Source organism: Cyprinus carpio, chromosome B24, assembly GCF_018340385.1.
Source record: "Cyprinus carpio isolate SPL01 chromosome B24, ASM1834038v1, whole genome shotgun sequence".
NCBI lineage: Eukaryota > Metazoa > Chordata > Actinopteri > Cypriniformes > Cyprinidae > Cyprinus > Cyprinus carpio.
Window position 1 is genome coordinate 5,289,917 of NC_056620.1, and position 13,537 is coordinate 5,303,453.

Genomic DNA, 13,537 nt, shown 5'->3' on the forward strand with positions numbered 1-13,537 from the left:
CAGAATTGTCCTTTTTTTGTGTGTAAACAAAACATTTTAGTCTCTCATATCTTTGTTTATGTGGTATGTTTGAAAAAAAAAAACATGCAGAAATAAATAGTGATAAATATAATATTTAAAATATAATATTTCTACCTTGCCTGCGTAGTGATGGATTCCAAAGCCCAGATCAACCCTCTTTGGTCTCCAGAAGTTTTTGGACTTTAAGTTGTCCTCAAATTTCTCTGAATGAACAAAAGACAACTGCTTGTTAATTATGAGTTCATTCACACACTCATCCATTCACAAGTTCATTCATTCAATAATTAATTTGATTATTTACATAGCTTGTCGATTTAATCATTCATCATTTATGTCAGTTCATGTATTGATTTGCTCAATTGTTCATATATTTGTTCGTTCACCGACCCGACCCTCATTAATTCATTCATCAATTCGTGATACCATGAGATACATGTGAATGAATTCATCCATCCATTTCATTCAGTATAAAGCAATATAGCCAAGTCATGGAAAGACAGCTAGGTGTCTAGTCTTGGCATGTTGAATTATTCAGCTGTCAGTCAAAGACTTCACTGAGAGTGTCCTCTGGAGAAAGCAGATGAAAACTTAGCATGCCAGTAAATATTGTGTGTGTCTGTGTGTGTGTGTTTGAGTGGGAGACAGAGTGTAAGTGTCCCTGGTCATAAGACACTAGGTGAACACAACTAAAGCTAAAAGCTCTATGATGTTTCAGGGAGAAGGTCAGATGCTGTGAGGAACTTGCCGACGAGGGTCTGGTCAGTAGCCTGAGGAAAGCGACTCTCCTCATCCAGTAGCGCTAACATGCCCATGGGCTTCTGAAGGAACAGGTCCAGCAGCGGCCGGTTATCTTCATATTCAATCACTCGAGCATCCACGTCTTCATTCAGATACTCATCCTGCAGAGCAACCACATTATTTAATAAGGTTATTGGAATCAAATCTCTGAATGTTTTATACAATACCATTCAAAAGTTTGGGGTTTTGTTCTGTTTTGTTTTTAATTATTTTACTTTATTTTATTAAGAATTAATGCTTTTCTTTTTTCAGCAAGGATGCAATTAATTGACAAAAAGTGACAGTAAAGAGCTTTTAAAATTATTATTCATATTTCAAATAAATGCTATTTCTTTGAACGTTCTATTCAACAAGAATCCTAAAACAAAATACAATAAAAAAAAATCATAATAAATGTGTTTTGAGCAGTAAATCAGCATATTAGAATGATTTCTGAAGGATCACTTGACACTTCATGTGAAAATTCAGCTTTGTATCACAGGAATAAATTATATTCAAATAGAAAAGGGTTATATTAATTTGTGATAGTATTTTGAATTATTGATTTTTTTAATGCAAATAAATGCAGCCTGGGAGAGTTAAAGGGACTTCTTTTAAAAACATGAAAAAATCTTCCCGCCCCCACATTTTGGAACATTAGTGCAGATGCAAAACTATCAGTATTTATGTAGTTTGAGGAAGCAAAAAAAAATAGACAAAAAATGACGGCAAATGACCCCCAAAATGGCATGAAAAACAAAATAAACCACGACTGGTCACTATCCATGTCAATCAGTTATTCTCTTCCTGTCTAACTGGCCATTTTTCAGCCAGAATAACCTGCAAGTGCACAAGACATCATGCTGCTAGTAAAAATTCTGGTCATGCGAAACAAATTCTTCATAAAATGTCAAAAGAAAACTCTTTATTATGAGACAATGCATTCATATTTTGAAATGTCTTGTTTGATTGCACTATGTCTCTGAATGTGATGTTGTCTGTGACCTTTACGCTTGACGCTGCTGTTGTTTTGCACCTGAATTTCTCCTCGGGGGAACGTACTTCTGTTCATCTATCCATTAATATTTGTAAGCTTCGAACAACACTGCAGGCTTCTCCTAGCTGATGCCTGAGTTTGTAACCTCCTAAATCTGAACTACACTGTGTGTCAGGCAATACCAGCTGCTACACGATGACTTCCTGTGAGCAGAGCACCCAACCCAAAGCACAAGTGTCATGTCTGTCTTGTCTCTAGACTGCCATGTTGATAAATTATAATACACACATGGACCTTATTATTCACCGGTGAAATGCATCAACACACATACAGAAGCTTGTCCAAGATATCCAATCTCTGGTGTGGATTAGAGATTTTAACTGCGAGTAAAGTCATGCTGCGAACAGGGAACCTCCTCATTTTTTGGGACAGTAAGGTGCCTTTTATGCAACAAAGTTTTCAGCCAAAAACGGGAAACTTTTTATGTGTTTTGCCTGTTCGTTTACATGACAACAGTGTTTTGTGGACTGAAAACGGATATTTTTGAAAATGGGTTTCAAAGAGCAAGTTTTTGAAGTCATGCGCATGCATAGTACTGTACGTGTTAGGTAAGTAGACATGCACAGTACATGTCGATTTTAAAGGCAAGCGCGAACAAACATACACAGTAATGGTGGAGTACATGGTACTGTTGTTGCTGCTCAAGAGTTTGCTAACACTTTTTCAGCAAAGTGTGGATTTACTTCACCAATATTACAACCAACAGCGGAGACACATCTTATACAACATACAGGTCATTCTCAAAAAATTAGCATATTGTGATAAAAGTTCATTATTTTCCATAATGTAATGATAAAAATTAAACTTTCATATATTTTAGATTCATTGCACACCAACTGAAATATTTCAGGTATTTTTTTGTTTTAATATTTTTTATTTTGGTTTAAAGCTAATTGAAATATTTAAATTCATATCTCAAAAAATTAGCATATTTCATCCAACCAATAAAAGAAAAGTGTTTTTTAATACAAAAAAAGTCAACCTTCAAATAATTATGTTCAGTTATGCACTCAATGCTTGGTCGGAATCCTTTTGCAGAAATGACTGCTTCAGTGCGGCGTGGCATGGAGGCAATCAGCCTGTGGCACTGCTGAGGTGTTATGGAGGCCCAGGATGCTTTGATAGCGGCCTAAAGCTCATCCAGAGTGTTGAGTCTTGCGTCTCTCAACTTTCTCTTCACAATATCCCACAGATTCTCTATGGGGTTCAGGTCAGGAGAGTTGGCAGGCCAATTGAGCACAGTAATACCATGGTCAGTAAACCATTTACCAGTGGTTTTGGCACTTTGAGCAGGTGCCAGGTCGTGCTGAAAAACGAAATCTTCATCTCCATAAAGCTTTTCAGCAGATAGAAGCATGAAGTGCTCCAAAATCTCCTGATAGCTAGCTGCATTGACCCTGCCCTTGATAAAACACAGTGGACCAACACCAGCAGCTGACATGGCACCCCAGACCATCACTGACTGTGGGTACTTGACACTGGACTTCAGGCATTTTGGCATTTCCTTCTCCCCAGTCTTCCTCCAGACTCTGGCACCTTGATTTCCGAATGACATGCAAAAATTTACTTTCATCCGAAAAAAAGTACTTTGGACCACTGAGCAACAGTCCAGTGCTGTTTTCTCTGTAGCCCAGGTCAGGTGCTTCTGCTGCTGTTTCTGGTTCAAAAGCACACGCCTGTGCACAGTGGCTCTGGATGTTTCTACTCCAGACTCAGTCCACTGCTTCCGCAGGTCCCCCAAGGTCTGGAATCGGTCCTTCTCCACAATCTTCCTCAGGGTCCGGTCACGTCTTCTCGTTGTGCAGCGTTTTTTGCCACACTTTTTTCCTTCCCACAGACTTCCCACTGAGGTGCCTTGATACAGCACTCTGGGAACAGCCTATTCGTTCAGAAATTTCTTTCTGTGTCTTACCCTCTCGCTTGAGGGTGTCAATGATGGCCTTCTGGACAGCAGTCAGGTCGGCAGTCTTACCCATGATTGCGGTTTTGAGTAATGAACCAGGCTGGGAGTTTTTAAAAGCCTCAGGAATCTTTTGCAGGTGCTTAGAGTTAATTAGTTGATTCAGATGATTAGGTTAATAGCTCTTTTAGAGAACCTTTTCATGATATGCTAATTTTTTGAGATAGGAATTTTGGGTTTTCATGAGCTGTATGCCAAAATCATCAGTATTAAAACAATAAAAGATCTGAAATATTTCAGTTGGTGTGCAATGAATCTAAAATATATGAAAGTTTAATTTTTATCATTACATTATGGAAAATAATGAACTTTTATCACAATATGCTAATTTTTTGAGAAGGACCTGTATAATCGTGACTTCTCTACAGGTACTGTTTAGTAACAAGGTGACAGTGCCTGGCATACTGTACGTAATACAGTGTTTTTGGCCATTTTCGTGGATATGTGTAAACGCGAATCGTTTTGAAAACGTTGTTGTGTATACGTGAAACTTTTTTAAAATGCAAGGGAAAAACTTTTCCGTTTTTGACTACACCGTTTTCGAGTAAACTTAGCCTAAGACTGCTGCTGACATGCAAGCCTCGGGATGCAAAAACAACAGAGATTTGAAGCAACAAAAAATAACAGAAAACACAATGTTTACTTCAGGCTACGTACTCCTGAGTGCTCTCAGCTAATTTCAACTATTTTCAACTAACTAACTAACTAACTAACTAATTAACTAACTAACTAAAATAATAAATTGTATTGTAAGATAATTAAGCATATTTTTGGACTTTTGACTTTTGATCTTATTTGAATTACATTTCCTCCACATTCTCATTAGTGTAAAAACCTAAATTTCATTACTATGTATATTAGTTAAATAACGCATTAATGATGCTAAAATAATATTACAAAGTTTTTACTGTATACAGTAAAGATTATATAAAATAAGTAAATTTTCTCCCAAAATCTCATAATAAAGACATTTCTTTCTTTCTTTCTTTCTTTCTTTCTTTCTTTCTTTCTTTCTTTCTTTCTTTCTTTTCTTTCTTTCTTTCTTTTTCTTTCTTTCTTTCTTTTTCTTTCTTTCCACACACACACACACACACACACACACACACACACACACACACACACACACACACACAATAAAATAAAATAAAGTAGACACATTTGTATACACAGAATATGAGTGGTGCTTGCCTCATAGCAACTGCCTAGCAAATAAATATATTTGTGAGGTTTACCCATATAAATACTAATGAATTATGGGTAGCACTTTATTTTACAGTCCTGTTCCTCGTGTACATACTATGTACTTATTTTAGTAATTACAATAACTATGTAATAACTCGGTACTAACCCTGAACCTACCCCTGAACCTACCCCTAAACCTAAACCTAACCCTACCCCATGTAGTTACCTTGTATTACCAGAACTTTCTTAGTTAATACACTGTAAGTACACTATTAGTACATGTAGGTACACGTACTGTAAAATAAAGTGCAACCAAATTATGCATCAACCACAGAAATGTGGCCATCACATCCGCACGTTTACCTAAAGCAGCATTTTCTGTCTGCTTATAGAAGCACAAGCAAAGTCAGCGGCTCCTGACATAACCCTTGTTTCAGATGATTTATGAAGGCACTAATGTGGGTTAGTTGCAAACCTTTAGAGGCACCAAATCACTTTCCCCCTCAAGGCTACAGTCAGTCTGGGGAATTGCCACGCTTGTCTGCGTCAAAAGAAAACTGAATATTCCACTCCCCTTCCTTCCATTTCTCACAACACTGTGATACGATAAATGATAAGGTGTTACCACCATTTAGATGGAAATAAGGTTATGCTTAGAAAAAATTAAAAAAATAAAATGCTCCCAAAAGGCATAGAAAAGCTTCCAAACAATCCAAGACTGGATAAAATGACTTTATCAGAGACAGGATGTACCTGTTCCCAGGCGAAGATGTGCTGGTTGAAGTAGAACTGGATCTGCTCATTGGCGATGTTGATGCAGAGCTGCTCAAAAGAGTTCCTCTTAAAGTTTTCAAAGCCAAAGATGTCCAGAATACCGATGTTTAGACCTTTGTCTTCCTCCCTGGAGAGAAATTCAAGGATAAAATTAAGAAACAAATTGATATGGAATTTTAAAAATGTTTGTCATTCACACATCAATACACAGGATGGAAGTATAACTTTCTAGTTTCTGGTCAGTAAGGAGATGTTATAAAGTTGTATTTCTCATGGATGGTGGCATTGAAAGAACTGTTGAAATAGTGGCAAATCTGAGCACAGATTGAGAAAACTCTCTTCTCTTACCCTGACTGGTTGTCATTGTCTGGTTTCAGGAGAGAGTTGATGCGGTTGACAATCCAGCTGAACAGGCGTCCATAGAGGGCTTTGCCCATGGCGTCCCGTACCTCAGTGGCCTTCTCCACTGTGTTTGATCTGACAATGGTTTCACCCCGTGTGACCACACAGTGAGAGGTCAGCGCTTCCTGGAGCTCATCCGCACGGATACACAACAGCGATGCAGCTGAACGTACAAACACATAGAAACATGACAACAATATTCAGATTTTCTTCAGAGAACATCATTATGAAAAATTATGTTAAAATTACGGTATACAATAAAATTGTAAACCACAAACTAGGGTTATACAGTTAACTAAAACTAAAACCATAGAAAGAAAACATCAACAGAAAAAAAAAAATAATAAAAAAAGTTATATTGTAAAATATTATTGTAATTTCTAATATTGGTTTCCTATTTTAATATACTTTCAAATATAATTTATTTCTGTGATGCAGTTCTCAATTTTTATCAGCCATCACTACAGTTTTCAGTGTCACATGGTCTTCAGAAATCAATCTAATATGCTGATTTATTATCAGTGTTGAACTGAACTGCTCCTTAATATTTTTTGGAACCTGTAATACTTTTTTCTTTGATGAATATTTAAAGCATCCTTGCTGAATAAAAACATTGATTATTTAAAAAAAAAAAAAAAAAAAAAGTAGAAAAAATGTACGGGCCCCAAAATTTTGAATAGTAGTGTATATTGTAACACAAAATTTCTATTTTGAATAAACACTGTTCTTTTTAACTATTTATTTATCAAAAAGTAACCTGTAAAAATAGTATCACAGGTCCCCAAAAATATTAAGCAGCACAATGGTTTCCAAAATTGATTATAAATCAGGATATTAGAATGATTTCTGAAGGATCATGTGACACTGAAGACTGAAGTAATGACGCTGAAAATTCAAATTTGATCACAGGAATACATTATATTTTAAAGTAAAAAACTATAAAACAGTTATTTTAAATTGCAATAATGTTTCACAAAATCACAGTTTTTTTTCTGTATTTTTGATCAAATAGATACAGCCTCAATGAAACATAAAAAGTCTTACTGAACTCAAACCTTTGAATGGTAGTGTATATCCCAACTTACATATTTTTTTTTACATATTTACACTAATAAGTAATTGTGTGTTTTTCTAATTATGGTACACTTTTAGCTTCATACATTTAAAACTGCTGTCTCCTGCCTAAAGTTTTTTTTTTTTTTTTTCTGCAACAGAAACATCAACGGTGAACCACGTGAACACCTTCTGCAAGGGTATGTGGGCAATATCAACCTAGACACTTTAAGAAATCGTCACAGTACAATTACAGATGCACTAAAACCCTACAATGGCATACTATTTAATATTGAATAGTTCCCATTACTATTAACTTAAACTTAAAATAGTCAAATGTGGTTTGCTAGTTTGAGTTTGATAAGCTGGTCTGAATAAGCTGGTGAAAATTACCCTAAACCACTCTAAATCTATTAAGTCAGCTAAGAGCAACAAGCCACCTTAGGCTTGTTTGTGGAGATTTTTTCTAAAAGGATGCAAATAGGGGTTTACTTAGGGTTTCTAGCAGCTCTTCAGAATTACATAAACACACAACGCCCATGACTGATTATATAACTGTGCTCGGGCTTAGATCAAAAGGTTGTGCTGTACAGAGTGAAAGGTGACAGTTCTTACCACTCTCTAGTACTGCCATGTTGGAAATGTTGCTTTTGTCCGTCTGATGTTCGGAAGCAACTGACGTGAACTCGACATCTCCTGCATTTAAGATCCCAGCTAAGATACTGTAAACAGTCCCGAGCTCCTAATAAGATTATGACAAAAAAAAACAAAAAAATGTAAACAAAATGCATTAAATTAAAAATTCCACAAAAAGCGACACCAGGCATGAATAACGTGATTTATTACATGACATCACATCTATGTTTAAACATCCCAGCCCAGAGGAATGAATCTGCTACATATTTCTGTAAATGTAGCATAGCTAATATCTAGTGGCACACTGACATGTCTGTCTATTCGATTATATGGACTCCCTAAAGAATACAGTGCTTCGGAATGTCAAAGCCTTGTCACTCACAGGCCTGTGATTACTCATGTCTCCCTCGAGAAAGAGAAAACTAAACTGACATTACAGAGACAGAGTAAGTTCTCTAAGAAGATTTAGATGTTGGCCTGGTGGTATTTCAGTGGTATAAAGCACAGGTTTCTTGAAGCATCTTGGAGACGTTGCCACACATCTCAGTTTGTTCGGTTTCTTCATATATTTCATACAAATATAAGATACGCTTGGTACATTTACAAAAAATGGGCTATTAAACATAATTTCTTATTTGTACCTTCTACAGTATATTATTTGTGGTGCGTCTACATTGAAATGTTAAAAATAAAGTTCTCTATTAAGGAAATGAATTGGGTTACACTCTATTACGTTGCGCTCTATTGTGACTGTTTCATGATCTTGGGATATCTGATATCTTATTTCACTGATAAGCTCGGATGTGGCCTTCCAGACAAAATGGGCACTGGTAATGTATTCCAGCATGCATCACTGATTCGCCTGATGGTAATTGTGGAGACTGATGGCATTAGAGCACTGGGTCACAACTTCTACATAACCCTCCACACAGGCCATCGCCAGCGTTCGGAGCACTGGCAGGCTGTTCTCACGGTCACTGCACATTAGCATTCCGCTTGTCTATTACACCTCATTATTTGGTAATCAAATGACACTTTAGCCTCTTCTCCAAAAGAAACATTTGCATTTTAGTATAATGAAAGTTAGTGCTATCATCTCCAATATAAGAACTAGAATTATGTAAAAAGTAAATAAATGTTCTAAGTGACACTTATTATTGAAAATGTGATTCTAAAAAGAAACGTTCTATGCAGCAAAAAAAAAAAAAAACCTTATAGTATTGAACCTTTGTTTAATATTGTAAACACTTTATTGCGATAGGTTTGTGTACCTCTAGGGTGAAGCCGATGACTTTGAAGCACTGCTCCACTGTCTCAAACTGCTCCTTATAGAAGGCATTGCCCACAATGTCAGGCACTAATTGAACATTCTCATTGTGGAGATACCTGGAATTGAGAAAAACAGAGAGTACAAAACAGAAATAAGGACGTCAGATGAGGATCTGGATAAAAACGGCAGGCTGTTATCAGGTGCTCAAGAACTTACTTTGGAGTTTTGCTGTCTGACAGCTTGTAGTGGCCAAGTTTCTTCCTCTCTGCCAGACCGGCATAGATATAATAAAAGATGTGGAAGTTACGTTCCCCTCTGAAAAAAAAAATAAAAATAAATAAATAAAAACATCTTTGCCTATAGAACGGATTTTAGCATCTACGCAGTTGAGAGAAAATGTTGGCGGTAAATGATGGCAAGTAAACTGATTAAAAAAGTATATTCTCCATTTCCAATATGTGAGTGCTTACACTAAAATGCATAAACATATATACATGTCTGCATTAAATTACATTTTACAAAAGTGATTTTATGTACATAGTAAGCACATTGATTAAATGCAAGTAAAGTGTCTACTTTTAAGGTTTCAAATAAGTTTTGGAAAAATAAAATGTAAAAATGTGGTTGAAATAATATTCCACTGTCATTCAGGGTAACAGTTATATTTATGCAAGAAACTTAAACAACAAACTTATTCTGACCTATACATATTAAAATATATAAAAGAAAAAGTGAGCATACAAAATTTGATTTACTTGTTGAACAAAATCTATTGAATGCACTGTATAAAATATAAAAAGTCATAAATAAAACAGAATACTGATATGTGTTTAAAAAAAATATATGTATAATATATTGAATGCAATGTGTTTGCTGTCATTTCTTTATAGATAATTTTGAAATTCACTTGAAATGTCTGAAAATTATAACAAATGTACAATTGTAACAATTTTCTTTTTTTTTTCATTGTGCTTGATTTATTGTTGCTGAAACTTTTTTTTTTTTCAACAAATGATTTTTACCCCATTCACTTAATATACTTTGATAAAACAGGATAACTAATAAACATCAAAATGTGTTTGGTCAATTCAGTCAGTCTTTATCCTTCGATATTTAAAGTGCCCCTATTATGGATTTTTGAAAATTAGCTTTCATGCAGTGTGTAACACAGCTCTAAGTGAATGAAAACATCCTGCAAAGTTTTACATCTGAAAGCGCACCGTGTATAAAGTTATTGTCTCTCAAAAGAAAGAGTCGACTCTGAATCATTGAAATGAGTCATTTTTAAAATGAAGCCCAAGCCATTTCATGTTGATGTCAACATGAAACATTAGCATACTGCCCGCCCACTTGTTTGTTTTTTCATGTTGATTTGGTCTTGATGAATTTGCATATTGATCGTGGGCTTTTTGGTGCAGCTTTTTGAGTGGTAAGAATAGTGGTTTCCCCGGTAACGGCTGTACACAAACCAGCACTAAGCTCACAAACGCTGCTTTATCAGGCATTACAGGCTTATGATGAAATGAAAATGAGAACAATCGGACCAATCACAGCAGATTAGCATCACGCAAAGGAGGTGTTTGAAAAACTGAATCGATGAGCAAATCTTTTGGGAATTGTTGAGCAAGTACGATAAAAATAAATGCATATTATGAGACAATGAAAGTGTTTTTTATTGTCTACTATTATTGGGGACTCCCAAAACCAAAATATTAGCCTTTCATTACCCATAATAGGGGCACTTTATTTCTGTATTCATGCTGAACTTCAGGCAATATGAGAGAGATGGTCTCCTACACGGCCTGGTGTACGACCCGAGACTTCTCCAGCAGGTAATCGGAGATCTGAGCTCCCACCACGGTCCCTCCACATGTGAACTTCATCTCCAGGTACTTCCCAAAACGACTGGAGTTATCATTGATCACAGTACAGGCATTTCCAAAGGCCTCCACCAGACTATTGACCAACAAAATCTTCTCTTGAAGGGTCCGATTGTTTGCCTGAAGAAACAAAATGATAGAAAAAGATTTCAGTTGGAATTATTTCATTATGTGAGAAGAATAAAGCATTAAGTGATATGAGAGACATTGTATGACAAAAATGTGTCATAACACAACAGTGAGAACGTAAAGCTGCTTTCCGGACCTTTCCAAGGACGGTCAGCTGTTGGACTAATAAGTGGGCACTTTCAGTTTTCCCAGCACCGCTCTCTCCACTAATGACAATGCACTGCACATAGAAACAAACAGTTCAGAACATGACTGATGCTACACTAAGAAAAAAAAGGTAACATCTAAATATTAAAATATTAGTCCACACTTTATTTTAAGGTCCAATTCTCGCTATTAACTATGACTTTTGCCTCAATAAACTCCTAATTTGCTGTTTATTAATAGTAAGTAAGGAAGTTGTTAAGTTTAGGTATGGGGTAGGATTAGGGAAGTAGAATATGGTTATGCAGAATATGCTTTATAAGTACTAATAAACATCCAATATGTTATTAATAGGCATGCTATTAAGCAACTAGTGGGAATCGGTCCCTATACTAAAGTGTTACCAAATATTATTTACTATCATTGACTCAACCTAATACAATACTTGAAAACTTTATATGGGTTAAATCAGGTAGAAATATCTCTTTAAAGTAACAATTGCAGGTTACAATATTTTAAAGGAACATACTCTAGGATCACAGAGGAACATACTCTACCTGATCAGCATTATAGGACACCATGGACTGATATGCGATGTCTGCAACTGCATATATATGAGGAGGGTTGGACGTTCTTTTGGCTCCAATATAAACCTTAGAATGCTGTCAGAGAATCACAAAATATTAGACTGAATTTGACTAATTTGATCATTCACATTTCCTGAAACAAATGTGTAACATGTAATTAAAGTGTTCAGTATATTCTTAAAGTATATTATTCCATAATAAGCACTCCTTTTTTAAAGTATACTAAAGTGTATTTCTTTTATTCACAAGGAAAATCTAGAGAGAGGAGAGCATTTGAATGAAAGAAAAGGGGAAATAAAATATACACTCTTTCTGCAAAAGACACAATATCACAAAACAGATACAGACTGACAGGTGAGGAAGAAAGCGAACAAAATGGAATGTTGTAGACTATGAAACGCTGATGGCATCCATAATGAAATCTCTCACACCTCCGGCGTGTACAGCTCCGATTTGTGGAAAGGATTAACCGCTATGAGGATGTCTCCAACGTAGGTATAGATCTGCTCCTTTGCGTAACGTCTCTGTAGCTGTTCAGTGATTGTGTTCTAACAGAGAGACAATTAAACATTACAGATGGCCGTCCCATCAAAACACTGCACACCCAATAACACAACAATATAAACCATCTAATACCACATTTTTCATGCATGACCAAAACACGGTGAGATGATTCATTATCTAGACTACTGCATTAATGGCTCTTTACATTGTGATTATTGCACACTATGTACATTTTGCTGCCATATGCGGCCAATATGGCCATACAAGACAGTTACACACATCACAGGTCCCCATCTGGTGATATCAGTCCAAGGACAAAAGCATAATACAAGTGCTTCCTATCAGCACTGCTACCATAATGGATGAGAAAATATATCTAGTGTCAATGAGAGCCCTCTGCATTGATAAATCACCTTAAATGTGTTTCTATATAAACTCTGTTATTGTTCACTAATCTGTCTATTTATTCACTTGACAGCTAAAATATGAGGACTGCTTGGATGAGTTATGGTCACTTGACAGTCTCTCTGAAATACACTACTGGAAATTGTAAGAAGTACAAAATATTCCAGATGGAATGAATGGGCTGTCTGACAGAAGGATGGGAAATTTCCTGAAGCCTTTGTACTGATGATCAAAACCATTGTGTGTGTGCTTTGGCCTTTCTCGTGTGGGGCCTGCATTCATTCTTACTTCATCTAGAACCTCTAGGGTTGCCAGATCATCCACGTCGTCACAAGTTTGACTTTGAGACTTCATGTAGCTGCCTTTTTTGGTGTGGATCCGCTCATGCCTGCAACCATGACATTTACAATCACAGAAATTACTCACACAAATTACCTTGTTGAAATTATTAATAAAGGCATTAAAGGTAATGATGAAATAAAAATCAATAGTTATATAAGAAAATTGCAAAGTCATTTGAAGATGCCCATATCTAATTTCAAAATCTTTATTTCAAGGTTATTTTATTCTATAGCTTTATTATTATTATTATTATTATTATTTTCAAAAGCTATGCAGTAAAATTTTCACAATAAATTGAGTTACAATCTTATCAAACTACAATAGGTGCTGTAACAGGCGTTCATATATATATATATATATATATATATATATAATATATATATATATATATATATATATATATATATTATATAT

The 13,537-nt window shown here is 35.6% G+C and overlaps 1 protein-coding gene across 1 annotated transcript in view; it reads right to left on the minus strand.

The window, feature by feature from the left end:
* LOC109050412 (myosin-IIIb) overlaps positions 1 to 13,537 on the minus strand; it is an 81,710-nt gene that overhangs the window by 17,259 nt on the left and 50,914 nt on the right. The window contains 12 exon segments of the mRNA XM_042752053.1: positions 136 to 224; positions 767 to 920; positions 5,751 to 5,898; positions 6,120 to 6,336; positions 7,842 to 7,968; positions 9,134 to 9,248; positions 9,349 to 9,447; positions 10,930 to 11,132; positions 11,278 to 11,361; positions 11,843 to 11,947; positions 12,304 to 12,420; positions 13,070 to 13,169. Coding sequence (XP_042607987.1) covers positions 136 to 224; positions 767 to 920; positions 5,751 to 5,898; positions 6,120 to 6,336; positions 7,842 to 7,968; positions 9,134 to 9,248; positions 9,349 to 9,447; positions 10,930 to 11,132; positions 11,278 to 11,361; positions 11,843 to 11,947; positions 12,304 to 12,420; positions 13,070 to 13,169 — 1,558 coding nt within the window.